This window comes from Lepus europaeus, chromosome 5, assembly GCF_033115175.1.
Source record: "Lepus europaeus isolate LE1 chromosome 5, mLepTim1.pri, whole genome shotgun sequence".
Taxonomy (NCBI): domain Eukaryota; kingdom Metazoa; phylum Chordata; class Mammalia; order Lagomorpha; family Leporidae; genus Lepus; species Lepus europaeus.
In genome coordinates, this window is record NC_084831.1 from 127,820,838 (window position 1) to 127,836,588 (window position 15,751).

The 15,751-nt window shown below is 39.4% G+C and overlaps 1 protein-coding gene and 1 pseudogene across 1 annotated transcript in view; both read left to right on the forward strand.

The window, feature by feature from the left end:
• Positions 1 to 8,791, forward strand: part of UHMK1 (U2AF homology motif kinase 1) — a 29,772-nt gene extending 20,981 nt beyond the window's left edge. The window contains exon 8 of the mRNA XM_062192635.1: positions 1,834 to 8,791. Within this exon, the coding sequence (XP_062048619.1) occupies positions 1,834 to 1,980 (147 nt within the window). The 3' untranslated portion in view covers positions 1,981 to 8,791. The remainder of the gene's footprint in view (positions 1 to 1,833) is intronic.
• LOC133759255 (E3 ubiquitin-protein ligase Mdm2-like) lies at positions 4,796 to 15,727 on the forward strand (annotated as a pseudogene).
• The last annotated feature ends 24 nt before the right edge of the window (positions 15,728 to 15,751 follow it).

A 15,751-nucleotide genomic window follows, 5' to 3' on the forward strand; every position in this document is an offset into this window, starting at 1 on the left:
AAGTTTTTAGATCCTATAGAAATTACTTCATTTTGTCCACTGAGAGAAAGGCTACTCTGAGCAGGGAAATTGTAAAAGAGTAACCTTCCTGAACGTAGGGAGATCAGTTTTAGGAATAGGACCAAATGAGAGTTGGAAGATCTGGAAACTGATTTCCATAGAGTAATCTATTCCCTTTGAAGGCCTCTCAGTGTCCTAGGGTGCTCAAACACCTTTTTGATATAATGAATAAGACATACATCTGGGAATGCAGAGGCAGTTCTTGGTCTCATTCTCCAATCTTGAGCATAATTGAGGATAAGTCCTTTCAAATCATCTCACCTCCCTGTAACTTTGGTTAGCAAAAAGAACTTAGAAATTGTCATGTTATATCCTTTCTCTGCCTCAGGAATTCAGATGCTCTGGAAAAGGATAGTACCCAGTTTTAAACTTCTTCTTACTACAGTTAGGGTTCATATGTTCTATAAATCTTTTAATATAATGGTGGCTTTTTTAAAAAGATTTATGGATTTATTTGAAAGACAGAGTTACAGAGAGGCAGAGGTAGAGAGAGAGAGTTTGCATCTGCTGGTTCACTCTCCAGGTAGCCACAACAGCCAGACCTGGGCTGATCTGAAGCCTGGAGCAGCTTCTTCCCCAGGAGCTTCTTTCAAGTCTCCCACATGGGTGCAGGGACCGAAGAACTTGGCTCATCTTCTACTGCTTTCCCAGGCCATAGCCGAGAGCAGGATTGGAAGTGGAGCAGCTGGGACTTGAACTGGTGCCCATATGGGATGTGGGTATTGCAGGAGGTGGCTTTACACTCAACCTCTCCCTCCCTCCCATTACTCTTGACCAGTATTTTTTCCTTCTTCTGCTTTTAAAAGTGCATTTTATTTCTGAGACACTTTTGAAATACAGTTGTCCTCTGAACTCTTCAGCCCTACCAGTACTGTTGATCACTCCTATTTGAACAAAAGGTTATGTGTTTTCTACCCAACCTGCCTTTAAAAAATTTTTAATTTTATTTATCTTCCATCTGCTGGTTCACTTGCCAGATGCTGTAGCAGCTGGGCCAGGCCAGGCTGAAGTGAGTGGCAGGGACTCAAGCATCATCTGCTGCCTTGCAGGGTGTGCATTAGCAGGAAGCTAGAATCAGAAGTGGAGTTAGTATTCAAACCCAAGCACTCTGATATGGGACATGGGTGTCCCAAGTGACGTCATAAGCACTGAAGCACTGGGCTTAATGTTTGCCCCCCAACTTGTCTTGATGGGTTTTTCAGAATTGGACTGAGTTTTCAGTAAGTGTTCTAAACCATCCTGCTCTAAAGTCTGATGGTCTAGCAGCACTGACTGTTTGTTAGGGGCATACTTTAAAACATCTGCATTTAGGCCGGCGCCGTGGCTCAACAGGCTAATCCTCCGCCTTGCGGTGCCGGCACACCGGGTTCTAGTCCCGGTCGGGGCACCGATCCTGTCCCGGTTGCCCCTCTTCCAGGCCAGCTCTCTGCTGTGGCTAGGGAGTGCAGTGGAGGATGGCCCAAGTCCTTGGGTCCTGCACCCCATGGGAGACCAGGAGAAGCACCTGGCTCCTGCCATCGGAACAGCGCGGTGCGCCGGCCGCAGCGCGCTACCGCGGCGGCCATTGGAGGGTGAACCAACGGCAAAAAAGGAAGACCTTTCTCTCTGTCTCTCTCTCTCACTGTCCACTCTGCCTGTCAAAAAAAAAAAAAAAAAAAATCTGCATTTTAAGAAGATCCCCAAGTGGTCATATGTACACACAAGTTTGTGAATCATTGAACTAGCACAGTCTTGGTGGAAATGAAATTACTTTGTTTTCTCTTCCCCTTTCAGGTTTTTGTCGAGTATGCCAATGCTGGTGATTCCAAAGCTGCTCAGAAATTATTGACTGGAAGGATGTTTGATGGGAAGTTTGTCGTGGCTACATTCTACCCACTGAGTGCCTACAAGAGGGGATATCTGTATCAAACTTTGCTTTAATCCTAACCTGAGGACTATTTCCTGTTTCTCCTCTTCCATTTCCTGGGTTATTCTACTCCACAGCTGAATGCAGTAGTACCTCTTTACTGTTTTAAGGAGGAACTTTGTACATTTATTTAATCCTATGAATGTGCAGCCATTGTCCAAGCAGTGGCTGCATTGCAAACATTTGGCACTGAGTAGGACAAGACCTCTCAGCTATACATTGAGGGGTTTAGAGCATCCATGTGGGCAACTTTTCTTTTTCTTTTTTTTTTTTTTTTTTTTTTTGTGCAGTAGGGCAAGGTGCTGCTCTTCAGTATGTAACCTTAAAATTAATTATTTTTGTGATCATGAAACAAGGATGAATAATATGTTGTAGTGAATATTAACAAATTTGTTAGGGCTGGTGACATCATTTACAGACTATTACTTTTGTCGCCAGGTGGTTCTTATAGTTGATATCTGTAGCTGGCACTGGATGCTCTCAGTAACGTTAAGTAATTGTCAAGCAACAGTTACCTACTGTGTTCTTAACACTGAGTTGTGAATTTTTTTAAAGGAGTACTGTAGTACTGAATATTCCTTTAAAGAAACTGCAGTGAGCCTATCTACTTTTTTTTTTATTATTATTAAGGCTTTTAAAATAGAAAGCTGATGCTTGATCTTGCACAATTTTTATGTCCAGTATGTATGCTTGAGTGAGTGTGCAGGTGTGAAAGTTGGAGAAAATTTGAGTCAGTGTACTTTATAGTGTGAATCTGGTGTTAGTGTAGTCCATACCCATCTTTTCCCTACCTGTTTCACATCTGTAAAATTTAGGGTGTATGTTTTTTGAGAATTGGTCTGATAGAATATGTAGATGACAAAACAGTTCATTCCTGAGAGGCACAGAACAAGTTGGAGTCTATACTGGGGTTATATTGAAACTCTTAAAGGTGATTGGAGCAAAATTTTTGCTACATGTGAATCACCCCATTCTTCAACCTACTTTAGATTTTAGACTCTGGATTGGCTCATCTTTGTTGTCCTGAATCTCCTGTGACAATTAAAAGATTTCCCAAAATGTGTTTCAACTTACTATGATAGTTACTTAAGGTGGATTCAAAAGAAAAAAAAATTAGATGCACCGTGAAGAGAAAAAGAAAAAAATAAGGGGGATAATCAGGATTCTTTTTTTTTTTTTTTTTTTCTGTCTCTGGCTCTCATCCATTTCCACGCCTTTTCTTTCCCCTTTCTCATCCCCTTTCTCATTTTCTGCCTCTATCCTAAGCTGAAGAGAAGCTAAGGGAACTATATCCCAGGTGGTCTGGCTTTTGACTACAAAGAAATTAAGACAAGTATTGATAGAATAAAGTGGAAGTAGAAAGGAAGAAAAACTAAAAGAATTTTTAAAAGGATTCATAGCTATCTAATGAGTCATGAGTTCATGGACACAGATTGATTACATGATTTTAAGAATTATAATTATGGATCCCTGTTACTTTATGATAGATTGTCTTTAAAGATATAAAAATTAGGAAAACTTTATAAAGCACTGATTATACAAGAAAAAGACAAGTTGTATACAGGTTATGAATTTTTTCCTGTTTCATTGCCTGAATGATATTTCTATTTATTATTAATTTTTTTTCCTAAGGAAAAAGTCCTTTATATCTTTCTCTGCTGAAAGCCTCCTCATATAATCTTGTATGTGTCATGCAAGTTACCAAGAGCTCAATCAGAATTTACATCTTAGAGAAGGAAGATTTTACTCTAATCAAACAGTCACTATTTATCCTTTTAGTTATTTATAGTTATCCAATTATTCAGGACTCTCCCTTAATATTTATTATAAAGCCGAATTTGGAATAATGAGGCTGATTTATGAATTACCAAAGGGTCTTGTAGCATGGTCTTCAATATGTGCCCTTAGAAGGAAGAACTGTTATTCTTTATTTTGGAGCTTTCTGAGTTCGATTTCAAACTTCCTGATTCGTTTTCAAGTCAAAATTCAAGAATGTAGAACCAGTAATGTGAAGACCTAGGCTTTCCTAAAAGATAAATGTTCATATGGGTAACAGCTTCTGTGGTGATTAAAAACACCAGGTCCTTACTTGCATACTGATGAACACAGAATACAAATGAATTCTTTTTAAGGGCAAGTATTCTAAGTTAGCGTATTTACCTTTCCCCCCATTTCTTATTCCCTCTCCTCCCAAAAGAGAAATCATTGCAGAAAAACTGCAGTCAGGCCAGGCTTCAGAGCTCAGTTGTGTAGTATGCTGCTAGCATTGATGCTGAACTCAGCAGCATTCTTTTATCATCTTATTGCTGATGTATTTATATGTATGTGTAGTGTTTATCAAATTTTATTACAGAAGATGCTAACTAGAGTTTTAGGGAACTAAGGGAATAGCTGATGTGCCCAAGTAATCATGCATTGAATTCAATATTTTATATTAAACCCTCAGTGTTGAAAAAAGATGCCTCCTGTCACTTAAATTGTCCTTTTATAGCTCTTATCCCACTTTACCAAAGATGACACTTATAGGTTTTCTTTCCTTCTCTGATATTTTCAGAAGTTTAATCTTAATGTCTTTCTTAAACTTGAACTAAATGTTACCAGAAGATTCAGTGATTCTTTGGGGATGAAATATATTTGTGGGGATTTTGATTCCCTTAAGTTACTGAAAATTTAGAAATTTTGTAATTGAGAAACGTGATAAAGATGTGAGAATTCATATCACTTAAGCCCTTCTCTTTTAGGAACATTTTATCTCAGGTAGTTTTTCTTTCCTCAAATTGATACATGTACTTCCTTCTCTCTCCTTCCCACTTTATTCTTCATTGTTTCATGGTGTTGCTGCAGCATATTTTGCCCCCAGAAAAATCAGGTAAATTGATTATTCTACAGAAAATCTTTGATCCTTTAAAAACACATTTGGGAAAGGTGGCTAGCTAGCCATTATCAAAACTAGAGGAGAGCAGCAAGTAGAGTTAGATGCCTCAGTTAGAGATAGCACTAGCTAAGAGTAAGTCCTGGCTGGATTTTAGAGGAATTAAAAATAATTTATCCTCTTGCAATAAGAGATCTGCCTTTAATACCACTGGATGTCTTCCTTATTTTGTGACCATCATTATAGCAACTCTCTTTAGAGAAATTCCTTCTCTGCTATACCTTGAGCCAAAATTGTGGTTGCTTTTAGAACAAAAACAGTTTTTCTGATCTTTCTCTTTGCTATGATCCAGAGAAGTGTTGCCTTCATTTTGGTAATCTAGCTGCTAGAGAGTGCTGAGATATGTTAAATTAACCCGCCAGAAATATGGCTGCCATGTAGGTAGGGAAAGTTGTAGGAACTATGGGTGTAAGGCTTGTGTTTTATTTTATTATACTGGACTTTCAGTCTGGTAATGGCATCAGTTACTTTTCTGGAATAAATTGAAGGCTGAGCTAGAATACTCATCAGATGCTGTTTTATGGCTCTTTTAAGTTCATTTATCAAAAGCAAGTGACTATCATTTTGGCATCACTTTCTTAGGTTTTATTTTCCAACTTTATTACATTAGGCCTATCTTACATAATTATCAGTTATACTTGGCAGCATGGCATTTTATTTTTTTATAATTTAGTGAAAATCAGCACCATAGAAATTGATAGTGAATAGAATAGTTAATGGGTGAGAAAGTGAGAGAGACACCCAGTAACCACATGTTTTACCTGGACTCTTATGCAAGGGTATATGCTAGATGGCTTCATTCAGATTATGATACAGATGGAATCACATCTTGACTTTTGGTCTGGATTAAAGTGGATAATGGAGGTAGTTAGAGATTTAAGCAAGTGCCTTGTGTTTCCTGGAAACTATTGAAACTCGTTTGGATGAAAGATTCTCAAATGGTGATAATTAATTACACCCTCTACCTTTTTCTTGGGATAATTTGGAGTCATATAGTAAAGTCCCAAATGTCCTTGATTTGCTATTTTTGTTTGCATGAAACTATTCACATTTGATTTTGTTCCCACATTATATATGATGGAGAAGCCAGAATTACCTGGCAGAATTTAATTCTTCCTTGGATCTAGTTCCCATTTTTAATGTTGGGTTCCTTTTTCAAATCTGATTACTCTAGCTGTAGCTCTCTAGAATAACTTAAAACATTCTTACCAAGTCCTTGGTCACAAAAGATCAAAAGAATTCTCATTTCTTAAGGTGCTCAACAAATCACCTTTGTTTTGAGATGGTAGTCTTTCAAGTTACTGCTACTTACAACCCTTCTCAGTGATGGGGCACTCATCTGAACCTCTTGTGGTATATTTCAATAAGTTACATTCTTAGTCTTAGAGAACATGGACATTTTAGTGTTTGGAATACCCCAAATTTTAAAAGGTTTTGCTTTGTTTTAGGTTAGCTTCTTCTCTTCCTGATGCTATAAAATATAACATGTTAGATATCCTAGCCACCTCCCCCAAATGGTTTTCACTGTTTTTTAAATTGTATAATGACCAGTAGATTCATCCAGTGGCATGCAATTGATAAGTACTATGGATATTTAAGATGATGGTAAATAATTTTAACTATTTTTGCTATAATTTTATAGGAGAAATGGGCTGTAAAAGAAATCTATAAACCACAGAGAGCATTTAGGAAACTTTATATTTTATAGAGGGTCATTAATGTGTCCTTAATTCAAGATATAAGGTATATAGTTTACACAATCTTTGTTCTCCTCATACAAAGTTTTTATTCATTTTCCTATAGGTCAGCACTTTTCATTGTTCCTTGTACTGCTTATGCAGACTTCTTTTCAGTTTGCTTTATTTGTGCTTTTCAGAGAGTTGTCATACTCATGGTAATTGTGTTTGTGGCACCATAAATGCCAAAATTCATGGGAAACTTAATGAGTGATTGCCTAAGTATTATTTCCCTTCAAATTGGGATGGTGCCACAATAATCAGAGAAAATGGATGGCTTTTTTGAAGGCCATGTAGGTTCCATGACATCTGGTCATAGTGTATTGCTTTAAGGGCACAGAAAAACATTCTATCTTAACTTGCCTTATATGACCATAAGTCCTTGTTGTGCAAAGTGAAGCTTATTTTATTATACTACTTTGTATAATGAAAATAAGTCACATTCTAGAGGGGGAGACCTGGAATTTTTCTTTTCTTTTGTTTCTTTTTAAGAAACTCCTATATAGAAATCAGAGCTACTCACTACCTTGTGCTCTTGATTGTCCACGAGGATTACTTGTAGTCCCTTTTTTATCCCACGTTGGAATTGCCCTCCTCTTCTAGATTGCCTCCCCTTCGTGATAATCATGATATCAGGACAGCGAATGTATAGTGTGTAACATCAAATGTGGTGAGGTATTCTGAAATCCTGCAGCATGGACACAGAATCTCTGTAGTTAATGAATTAGCTATGGCTGAATTGTTAGCATGGATTGTCAGAAGACTGCCAGGTCTTAGTAAGGAGGAGAAAGATAGAGATGAGGGGAAGGAAACCGCTCCCTTACTGATATTAGTAATCTTCCATGTAGTTAATGGTCTAAAAATTGTATTTACTTCTTAAAATCCAGGATTGGAACTGGTAACATAAAAATATTGACTTTTCTGTACATTCCTCATCATTGGTTCCCCAGAAAATAGTTATTAAGAGTTTATGAAACCAGATTAAATATCCATATTCACTTCAGCCTTATTTTTTCAAATAAAAATTTGAAATTTCAGCTTTTGTGTATTTGGTGTTCATCACTGTTCATGAAATCAAGGATCAGAAAGGAAGTGGAGATGAGACATCTCTGTATTTCCCTTTGCACTTTGGGTACAGTGAGTGGCATTAGTGTGCACTAGCTGCGAATTTACAGCACCTTATGGAACTAAGTAGTGTTTATTTATTATAATAGAAAAGTTAAGCTGCACTTCTGTAGATAATTGACTTTGCAGAGTGTAAAGCTATCATATCTTCCAACAGGATTTACTCTTTCATTCTTAATTGTTTTTGAAAAATCTTAAATAGTGTAACATTCCTTTATATCCTTTTTAATAGTTTTGAATCTGGAGTAGAAGGGATTGTTTTTTCCCAAAAGGGCTTCATCATTGCTATCTTTTAATCATGCTTAGGGATCCAGTTATAATCAATAAACTTTAACAGTTTGTGGCCTCCTATGTCAGCAGTGCAGTAATTGGTTGTGAATATTAAATTGATTACTATTTTCCCTCTGTAGCATGTAATTGCTATGTTTTTGCAAAGAAGGTGTGACTAGAAACAAATGTGAAAGATCACTTAAACCAAAGCCAGTTTAAAGGAGTATTCTCTCCTGTTGGTTTACCTTCACCTCAGAATTACAATAATATTACAATGCATAGTGAATAATTGTTTATAACATTTCTACCAGTTTCAATTGCATATTGGTCTTGGCATTTCTTGGCACTATGGTTCTCTGTGATGTCTTACTGTTTGTGAGGGTTTTTTTTTTTTATTTTTAATAACTAAGTGGGACTATAAATGTAGATATGTGTCAGTACTGAGTACTTTTCTCAAATCCCCAAATTTCTGGTTTTCATTCAAGTCTTTTATTCTATTTTTTTTTCTTGCTGAGTAGCAAAAGACTTTTATTTTCCACTTTTCCTATATACCTACAAAGTATGAACACTGCGTTTCAATTGATTGTATTGCATACTTTTTTGCTGAAAACCTTTTCTGTAAACACAATTGCCTTGTTCAGTTTTGTTGTAAACTGACTTATCATAAGATGCACTGTTGATATGCTTTCTGATGTGTTTGATAAGAGTGATAAAATAAAGCTTAAAAAATAAAGCAATTTCTTTTTTCCCTGTTTATACTTAGTCTAGGCAAGTTCAGATAACAAATACATTTATTTTGTTATTTAATTCCATTAAAAGCTTCCTTTTAAAAAAATTTTCATGTAGCTTCAAGTATCCATTTCTAAAGACTGTTTTTTTTGTTTTCAGAAGTAGTACATTAAATTAATAACACTGGAATGTGTTTTTTCTTTCTTCCTTCCTTTCTTTTTTTTTTTTAGATCTTGATATAGCAGTATCTTGGAACAATGAAAATAACCAGGGTTCAGAGTGGGGAGATCTGTGTTCTAATCTTGGCTCCTATATCAAGTTGGATAGCTTTAATCAAATGACTTAATTTGGTAGTAGTTGTATTTTTACATTATGCTAACCAAATGGGATAGTAGATATAATAACCATCAAGTATGAGTCATCAGCTAGATGATGGATATTCTTGTCGACAGTTTTTGTCATGTTTAATGTTCCCTTTTTACATTTGGGAACTGAGGTCTGACATTTCACAAAACTTAGAATGTTATTCATATACTGGTCTGTCTGTGACTGGCATTGGCGTGTTATTTAAGAAAGTCAGTGATAAATTCAAGGGAGGAAACCATTAGGAAGGACATCCTAAGAGGATTTTAAGAGTTCAGACTAGAGATTATAAGTGTGTAACTATTCTCACACTATAGAACATGACAGAATTATAGGAGCACTTGTTAAAAATAAAGATTGTTGGGCCTACCCCAGAGTTTCTGACTGTAGCCCTTTGAGGGGACTGAAAATTTGTATTTCTTTTCTTTCTTTTTTTTTTTTTCTTTTTTTGACAGGCAGAGTGGACAGTGAGAGAGACAGAGAGAAAGGTCTTCCTTTTGCCATTTGTATTTCTAAGTTCCTAGATGCTGCTGCCACTAGTTTGAGGACCATACTCTGAGAACTTCTTGCCTAAACTAAGGGCAGCCAGTCTCTCCTTAATTAGTTAACTATGATTTCACACGAGGCATTGTGCTAAATGTTTCTTGAGCATTATCAGTTAGCTCCCTCAAAGTAAACCTATGAGGAATGCTACAGTTCACTGCATTTTATGGTTACTGTTTAGATTATCTTACTTCCTAGGTTTGAACAGTGGGAGAATGTCTAGCTCCAAGTTGTGTACTTAACACTACTATACTAGACTGCTTTCTAGGCCACCCATTCCTCTCAAATGTGTGTTTCCTTTATCATTTTCTCTGAAACTATGTTAAGTCCTTCTGTATCTCTTCAAGAGCTGCTTATAAGGGCCCCATCTGTAGTCTTTGTACCCTCTATTCGCCCATTCACACTTCTGACAGTTGTCATTCATTAAAAACTAAGGCTGATAATGCCACTCTGCTTTTATTTTTTAAAAACTTTTTAATTGACACATAGTATTTCTACATATCTATGTTGTACAGCGAGACTTTTCAATACCTATATACAGTGTATATTGATCAACTCAGGGTATTGGCCTGTCACCTCAGACATCTGTCATTTCTTTGTATACTCAATTTCTTTTTTTTTTTTTTTGTATACTCAATTTTTATTTCCTGCGCCTTATGCCTATTTGCCTTTTAAATAGTACTAATCTCCTTAAAAGACTTAACAGTCTGGCTCCACTTATTGATCATGCCTTGTCTCCTGTTTCCCGATTTCTGCATAGCACTTCAATTGTACTAAACTACACACATTTACTACAAATCCCATGCTTTTCCTGTATTTAAACACTCAGTAGTCAACATTTCCAGTTACTTTCCTTATTCAACTCCCCTAGATTGGGTTAAAAAAATTACTAGTACCTCTGCACCAACTCTATGCATTTCCTTTATGGTTAGATTTCTCATTTTGTTTTATCCACGTAAGATCTGTATTCACCATGCCTGAGCTATATTAATTGTTAATGTTTGTAAATGTGAAAATTAACATAGAATCTGGCATATTTCAAAGAATAGCTTAGTTTCTGCTTCAATAACTAAAGCAAGAAACAGAAAAATGTAACCTATTAGTGCATGAAAAATAATATTAGCAATTAATTGAGTAACTTACTGTTAAGATTTGAATGGGATTTGGCTTCCCAAACCTATGCAGACTTCTTAGTTAATTAATTAGAAAGAGTGATGGAGGGGGAGATACAGAGAGATCTTCCATCTGTTGGTTTTACTACCCAAATGTCTACAACATCCAGGTCTGGTCCAGGCTGAAGCCAGGAAGGGGGAACTCCATTCTGGTCTCCCATGCGAGTAGCAGGGGCCCAAGTCCTTGAACCTTCTTCCACTGCTTTCCCTGGCCTGTTAGCATGGAGCTGGATTGGAAGCAGAGCAGCTCCGAATTGAACCAGCCCTCCCATATGGGATGCTGGTGCTGCCATTGGTGGCTTAACCTTCTGTGTACATGCTGGCCCTCTTCATACAAATGATTAAGCCTCAAAGCCTTCATGTTAATGATTAATGGATTAAGACTGGTGACTTGATCTAATTATGGTATCGGGGAAGTGTGTTGTTCCTCCACATGTGTTTTGCCATTGTCCGCCTCCACCAGATGGAACACTAATGAGGCCGCCCCATCTTGGCCTCTGTACCCCAAAACTATAAGCTGAATTAAATAAATATAAAACTATAAGGCTAAACTATAAGCTAAATTGCTCCTCTCAAGCATTTTTTTTTTTTTTTAAATTTTTGACAGGCAGAGTGGACAGTGAGAGAGAGACAGAGAGAAAGGTCTTCCTTTTTGCCGTTGGTTCACCCTCCAATGGCCGCCGCGGTAGGTGCGCTGCAGCCGGCGCACCGCGCTGATCCGATGGCAGGAGCCAGGTGCTTCTCCTGGTCTCCCATGGGGTGCAGGGCCCAAGGACTTGGGCCATCCTCCACTGCACTCCCTGGCCACAGCAGAGAGCTGGCCTGGAAGAGGGGCAACCGGGATAGAATCCGGCGCCTCGACCGGGACTAGAACCCGGTGTGCCGGCGCCGCAAGGCGGAGGATTAGCCTAGTGAGCCGCGGCGCCGGCCTATTTTTTTTTTTTTTTTTTTTTATTGAGACAGAGAAAGGTCTTCCTTCCACTGGTTCCCCAAATGGCCACCACAGCCGGTGCTGTGCCGATCCAAAGCCGGGAACCCGATGCTTCCTCCTGGTCTCCCATACAGATGCAGGGGCCCAAAGACTTGGGCCATCTCCAGTGCCTTCGCGGGCCACAGCAGAGAGCTGGACTGGAAGAAAAGCAACCGGGACTAGAACCCGGTGCCCATATGGGATGCCGGCGCTACAGGTGGAGGATTAGCCAAGTGAGCCACAGCGCCTGCCCTTCTCTCAGGCATTTTAAAAAACTGACTTAACACATATACAAAGGAATTTGGAAAGGTAGACTTTCTGCAGATTTTTAAAATATGGCAAATTTTATGAAAGTTTTTGTAGTTTTAAAATTAAGGAATTGGAGGAACCAGCGTCTTGGCGTAGTGGGTTAAACCACCTTCTGCGATGTTGGCGGCTGCGATTCCCATCCAGCTCCCTGCTATTGTGCCTGGGAAAGCGGTAGATGATGCTCCAAGTGCTTGGGCCCCTGCTAGCCATGTGAGAAACTCAGATGAAGCTCCTGGCTTTGACTTGGCCCAGCTCTGGCCATTGTGGCCGTTTGGGGAGTGAACCAGTAGATGGAAGATCTCTCCCTCTGCCTCTCTCTAACTCTGACTTGCAAATAAATAAATAACATTTCTTAAAACATAAAATTAAGGAATTGAGATTTTTTAATTTTCTTTGTAAAATTATGTAGCTGTACAACCAAAATCCTTAGTCCTCTCTTAGAATGAATATATTGAACTTGCTAAGCATATTTAAAGTTTATTTTTTAAATTTTTTAAGATTTATTTATTTGAAAGTCAGAGTTACACAGAGAGAGGAGAGGCAGAGAGATAAAGAGAGAGGTCTTCCATCCGATGGTTCACTCCCCAGATGGCTGAAACGCCTGGAGCTGCGCCGATCCGAAGCCAGGAGCCAGGAGCTTCTTCTGGGTCTGCCAGGTGGGTGCAGAGGCCCAAGGACTTGGGCCATCTTCTACTGCTTTCCCAGGCCATAGCAGAAAGCTGGATCAGAAGTGGAGCAGCCAGGACTGGAACTGGCGCCCACATGGGATGCCGGTGCTTCAGGCTAGGGCGTTAACCAGCTGTGCCACAGTGCCAGCCCCCTAAAGTTTTAAAGTTTAAAAGCTTTAGGTTTTTATTATTATTATTATTATTGTGGTTTGTTCTCTCTACTGTTCTGTGACTTTTTACAGCAATTCTTGACTTAGAGATAGGCATTTAGTCTGGCAGTTAAGACATCCACAACCCACATCAGAGTAATTTTCTGCCTGAATAGTAGTTCTTGGCTTCCAACTTCCACTAGGCCCAGTCCCAGCCACAGCCCCGGCTATAGCAGGCATTTGAGGAGTGAGCAAGTAAATGCTCTCTTGCTCTCCTTTCTGTCTCTAAAATAGATAAGTCAAAATTTTTTAATAAAGTATTAAATTACAGGTTGGAAATCAGAGTTGCAGCACAATTACATTTGCAAAAAGACATTTTTAATGCAATGTACCATATCATCTGTATTTGTTCTATATATTATCTATACATATATTTCAACATTTTCATTTACTTAGGAAATAAAAATGCTCAGGTAAATTCAAGGGAAAATAATTGAAAAGTGATTGGCAGCTGCATATTTTAAAATTGTTTTTTAAATGTATTTGAGAGGCAGAGAGAGATAAGAGAGAGCTCCCATCTACTGGTTTGCTCCCGAAATTCCTGGAAGGGATGAGACTAGGCTGGATGGAACCCAGGAGCACCTGAACCATCACTGCTGCCTCCCAAGGTGCACCTTAGCAGGAAGTTGGAGTCAGGAGCCAGAGCCAGGTATAGCACCCAGGTACTGGTGGGCTCCTCTCAGGCGGGAGAGGCTGCAAACCTGGAACCTCACTGGGCCTGGCTCCTTTGAGGCTTGTGTGAGTCCCTGTGTGACTGGAAGGAAACCCTGATCCTATGGCCAAGGTCCTGCCGCTTTTGTCGCCCGGAGCCTCCCTCCTTCGGGATTCCATGCTTTGGAAATGGTCGCTGAGGCCCAGGGCGTCAGGCACCCACGTGCCCTTTACAGGTGTGCAAGCCCCAGCACAGCAGATGGGCAGTACCAACATGTCTGTCTGCTGATGGTGCTGACGCATCTCAGATCCCAGTGTCGGAACAAGAGAGCCTGGTTAGACCAAAACCGTTGCTTTTGAAGTTGTTGAAGCCTGTTGGTGCACAAAAAGACACACCACAAAAGAGGTCATATTATGTTGGCCAGTGCATTATGACGAAACGATTGTGTGATAAGAAGCAACAACATACTGTATATTATTCAAATGATTTTGGAGGTTTGTTTGGAGTGCCAAACTTCTCTGTGAAAGAGCATAGGAAAATGTATACAGTGAGCTACAGAAACTTGGTAGTAGTCAATCAGCAGGAACCATCAGATTCAGGGCCATCTGTGAGTGAGAACAGGTGTCACCTGGAAGGTGGCAGTGATCAGAAAGACCCTGTTCAGGAGCTGCAGGAAGAAGCATCTCTTCTTCAAGTTTGGTTTCTAGACCGTCTACCTCATCTGGAAGGAGCACAGTTAGTGAGACAGGAGAAAATTCAGGTGAACTATCTGGTGAGCGACAAAGAAAGCATCACAAATCTGATAGTGTTTCCCCTTCGTTGGATGAAAGCCTGGCTCCGTGGGTAATAAGGGAGATAGGTTGTGAAAGAAGCAGTGGAGTGAATCGACAGACACCAAGCAATCTGGGTCATGATGATGGTGTAGGTGAACATGCAGGTGAGTGGCTCAGGATTCACTCTCAGGTCAGTCTTGTGTAGCATTTGAAGTTGAATCTCTAGATTCAGAACATTATATTCGGGGCCAGCGCTGTGGCACAGCAGGTTAAAACCCCAGCCTGCAGCACGGGCATCCCATATGGGCGCCGGTTTGAGTCCCGTCTGCTCCTCTTCCAATCCAGCTCTCTGCTATGGCCTGGGAGAGCAGTGGAAGATGGCCCAAGTCCTTGGGCCCCTGCACCTGTGTGGGAGACCTGGAAGAAGCTCCTTGCTTCTGGCTTTGGATCAGTTCAGCTCTGGCTGTCGCAATCATTTGGGGAGTGAACTAGTGGAATGGAAGACTTCTCTGGCTCTACCTCTATCTGTAACTCTTTCAAATAAATAAAATAAATCTTATAAAAAAATAACATTATAGGCTTAGTGAAGAAGAACAAGAACTCTCAGAAGCAGATGATGAGCTATATTGAGTTACTGCGTATCAGGCAGGGGAGAGATACACATTCATTCGAAGAAGATCCTGACATTTCCTTAGCTGACTATTGGAAGTGTACTGTATGCAATGAAATGAATCCTCCCCTGCCACCACATTGCCACAGATGTTGGCCTTTCGTGAGACTTGACTTCCTGAAGATGAGGGGAAAGGTAAAGTGGGAATCCCTGAGAAAAGCAAACTAGAGAACTCAACACACGTAGAAGGTGGCTTTGACGTGCTTGGTTGTAAAAAACTGCAGCAGATGAATCCAGAGAGGCGTGTGTTGAGGAAAATGATAAAAGCATACAAGCCTCTCAATCACAAAACAGTGAGGGACTTTTCTTAGCCATTCAGCTTCCTTTTTTTTTAATTCAGCCATCAGCTTCTAATAGCATTATTTATAGCAGCCAAGAAGATGGCAAAGAGTTTGAGAGGGAAGAAACACAAGACAAAGAAGAAAGTGTGGAATCTAATTTTCCCCTGAATGTCATCGAGCCATGTGCGATTTGCCAAGGTCGACCTAAAAGTGTTCATTGGTCTTGGCAAAACAGGACACCTGGTGCCATGCTTCACATGTGCCAAAAAACTAAAGAAAAGGAATAGCACTGCCCAGTATGTAGACAACCAATTCAAATGATTGTGCTAATTTATCTCAACTGGTTCACCTGTCCATAGAAGTGAATTATTTCAAACTATAAA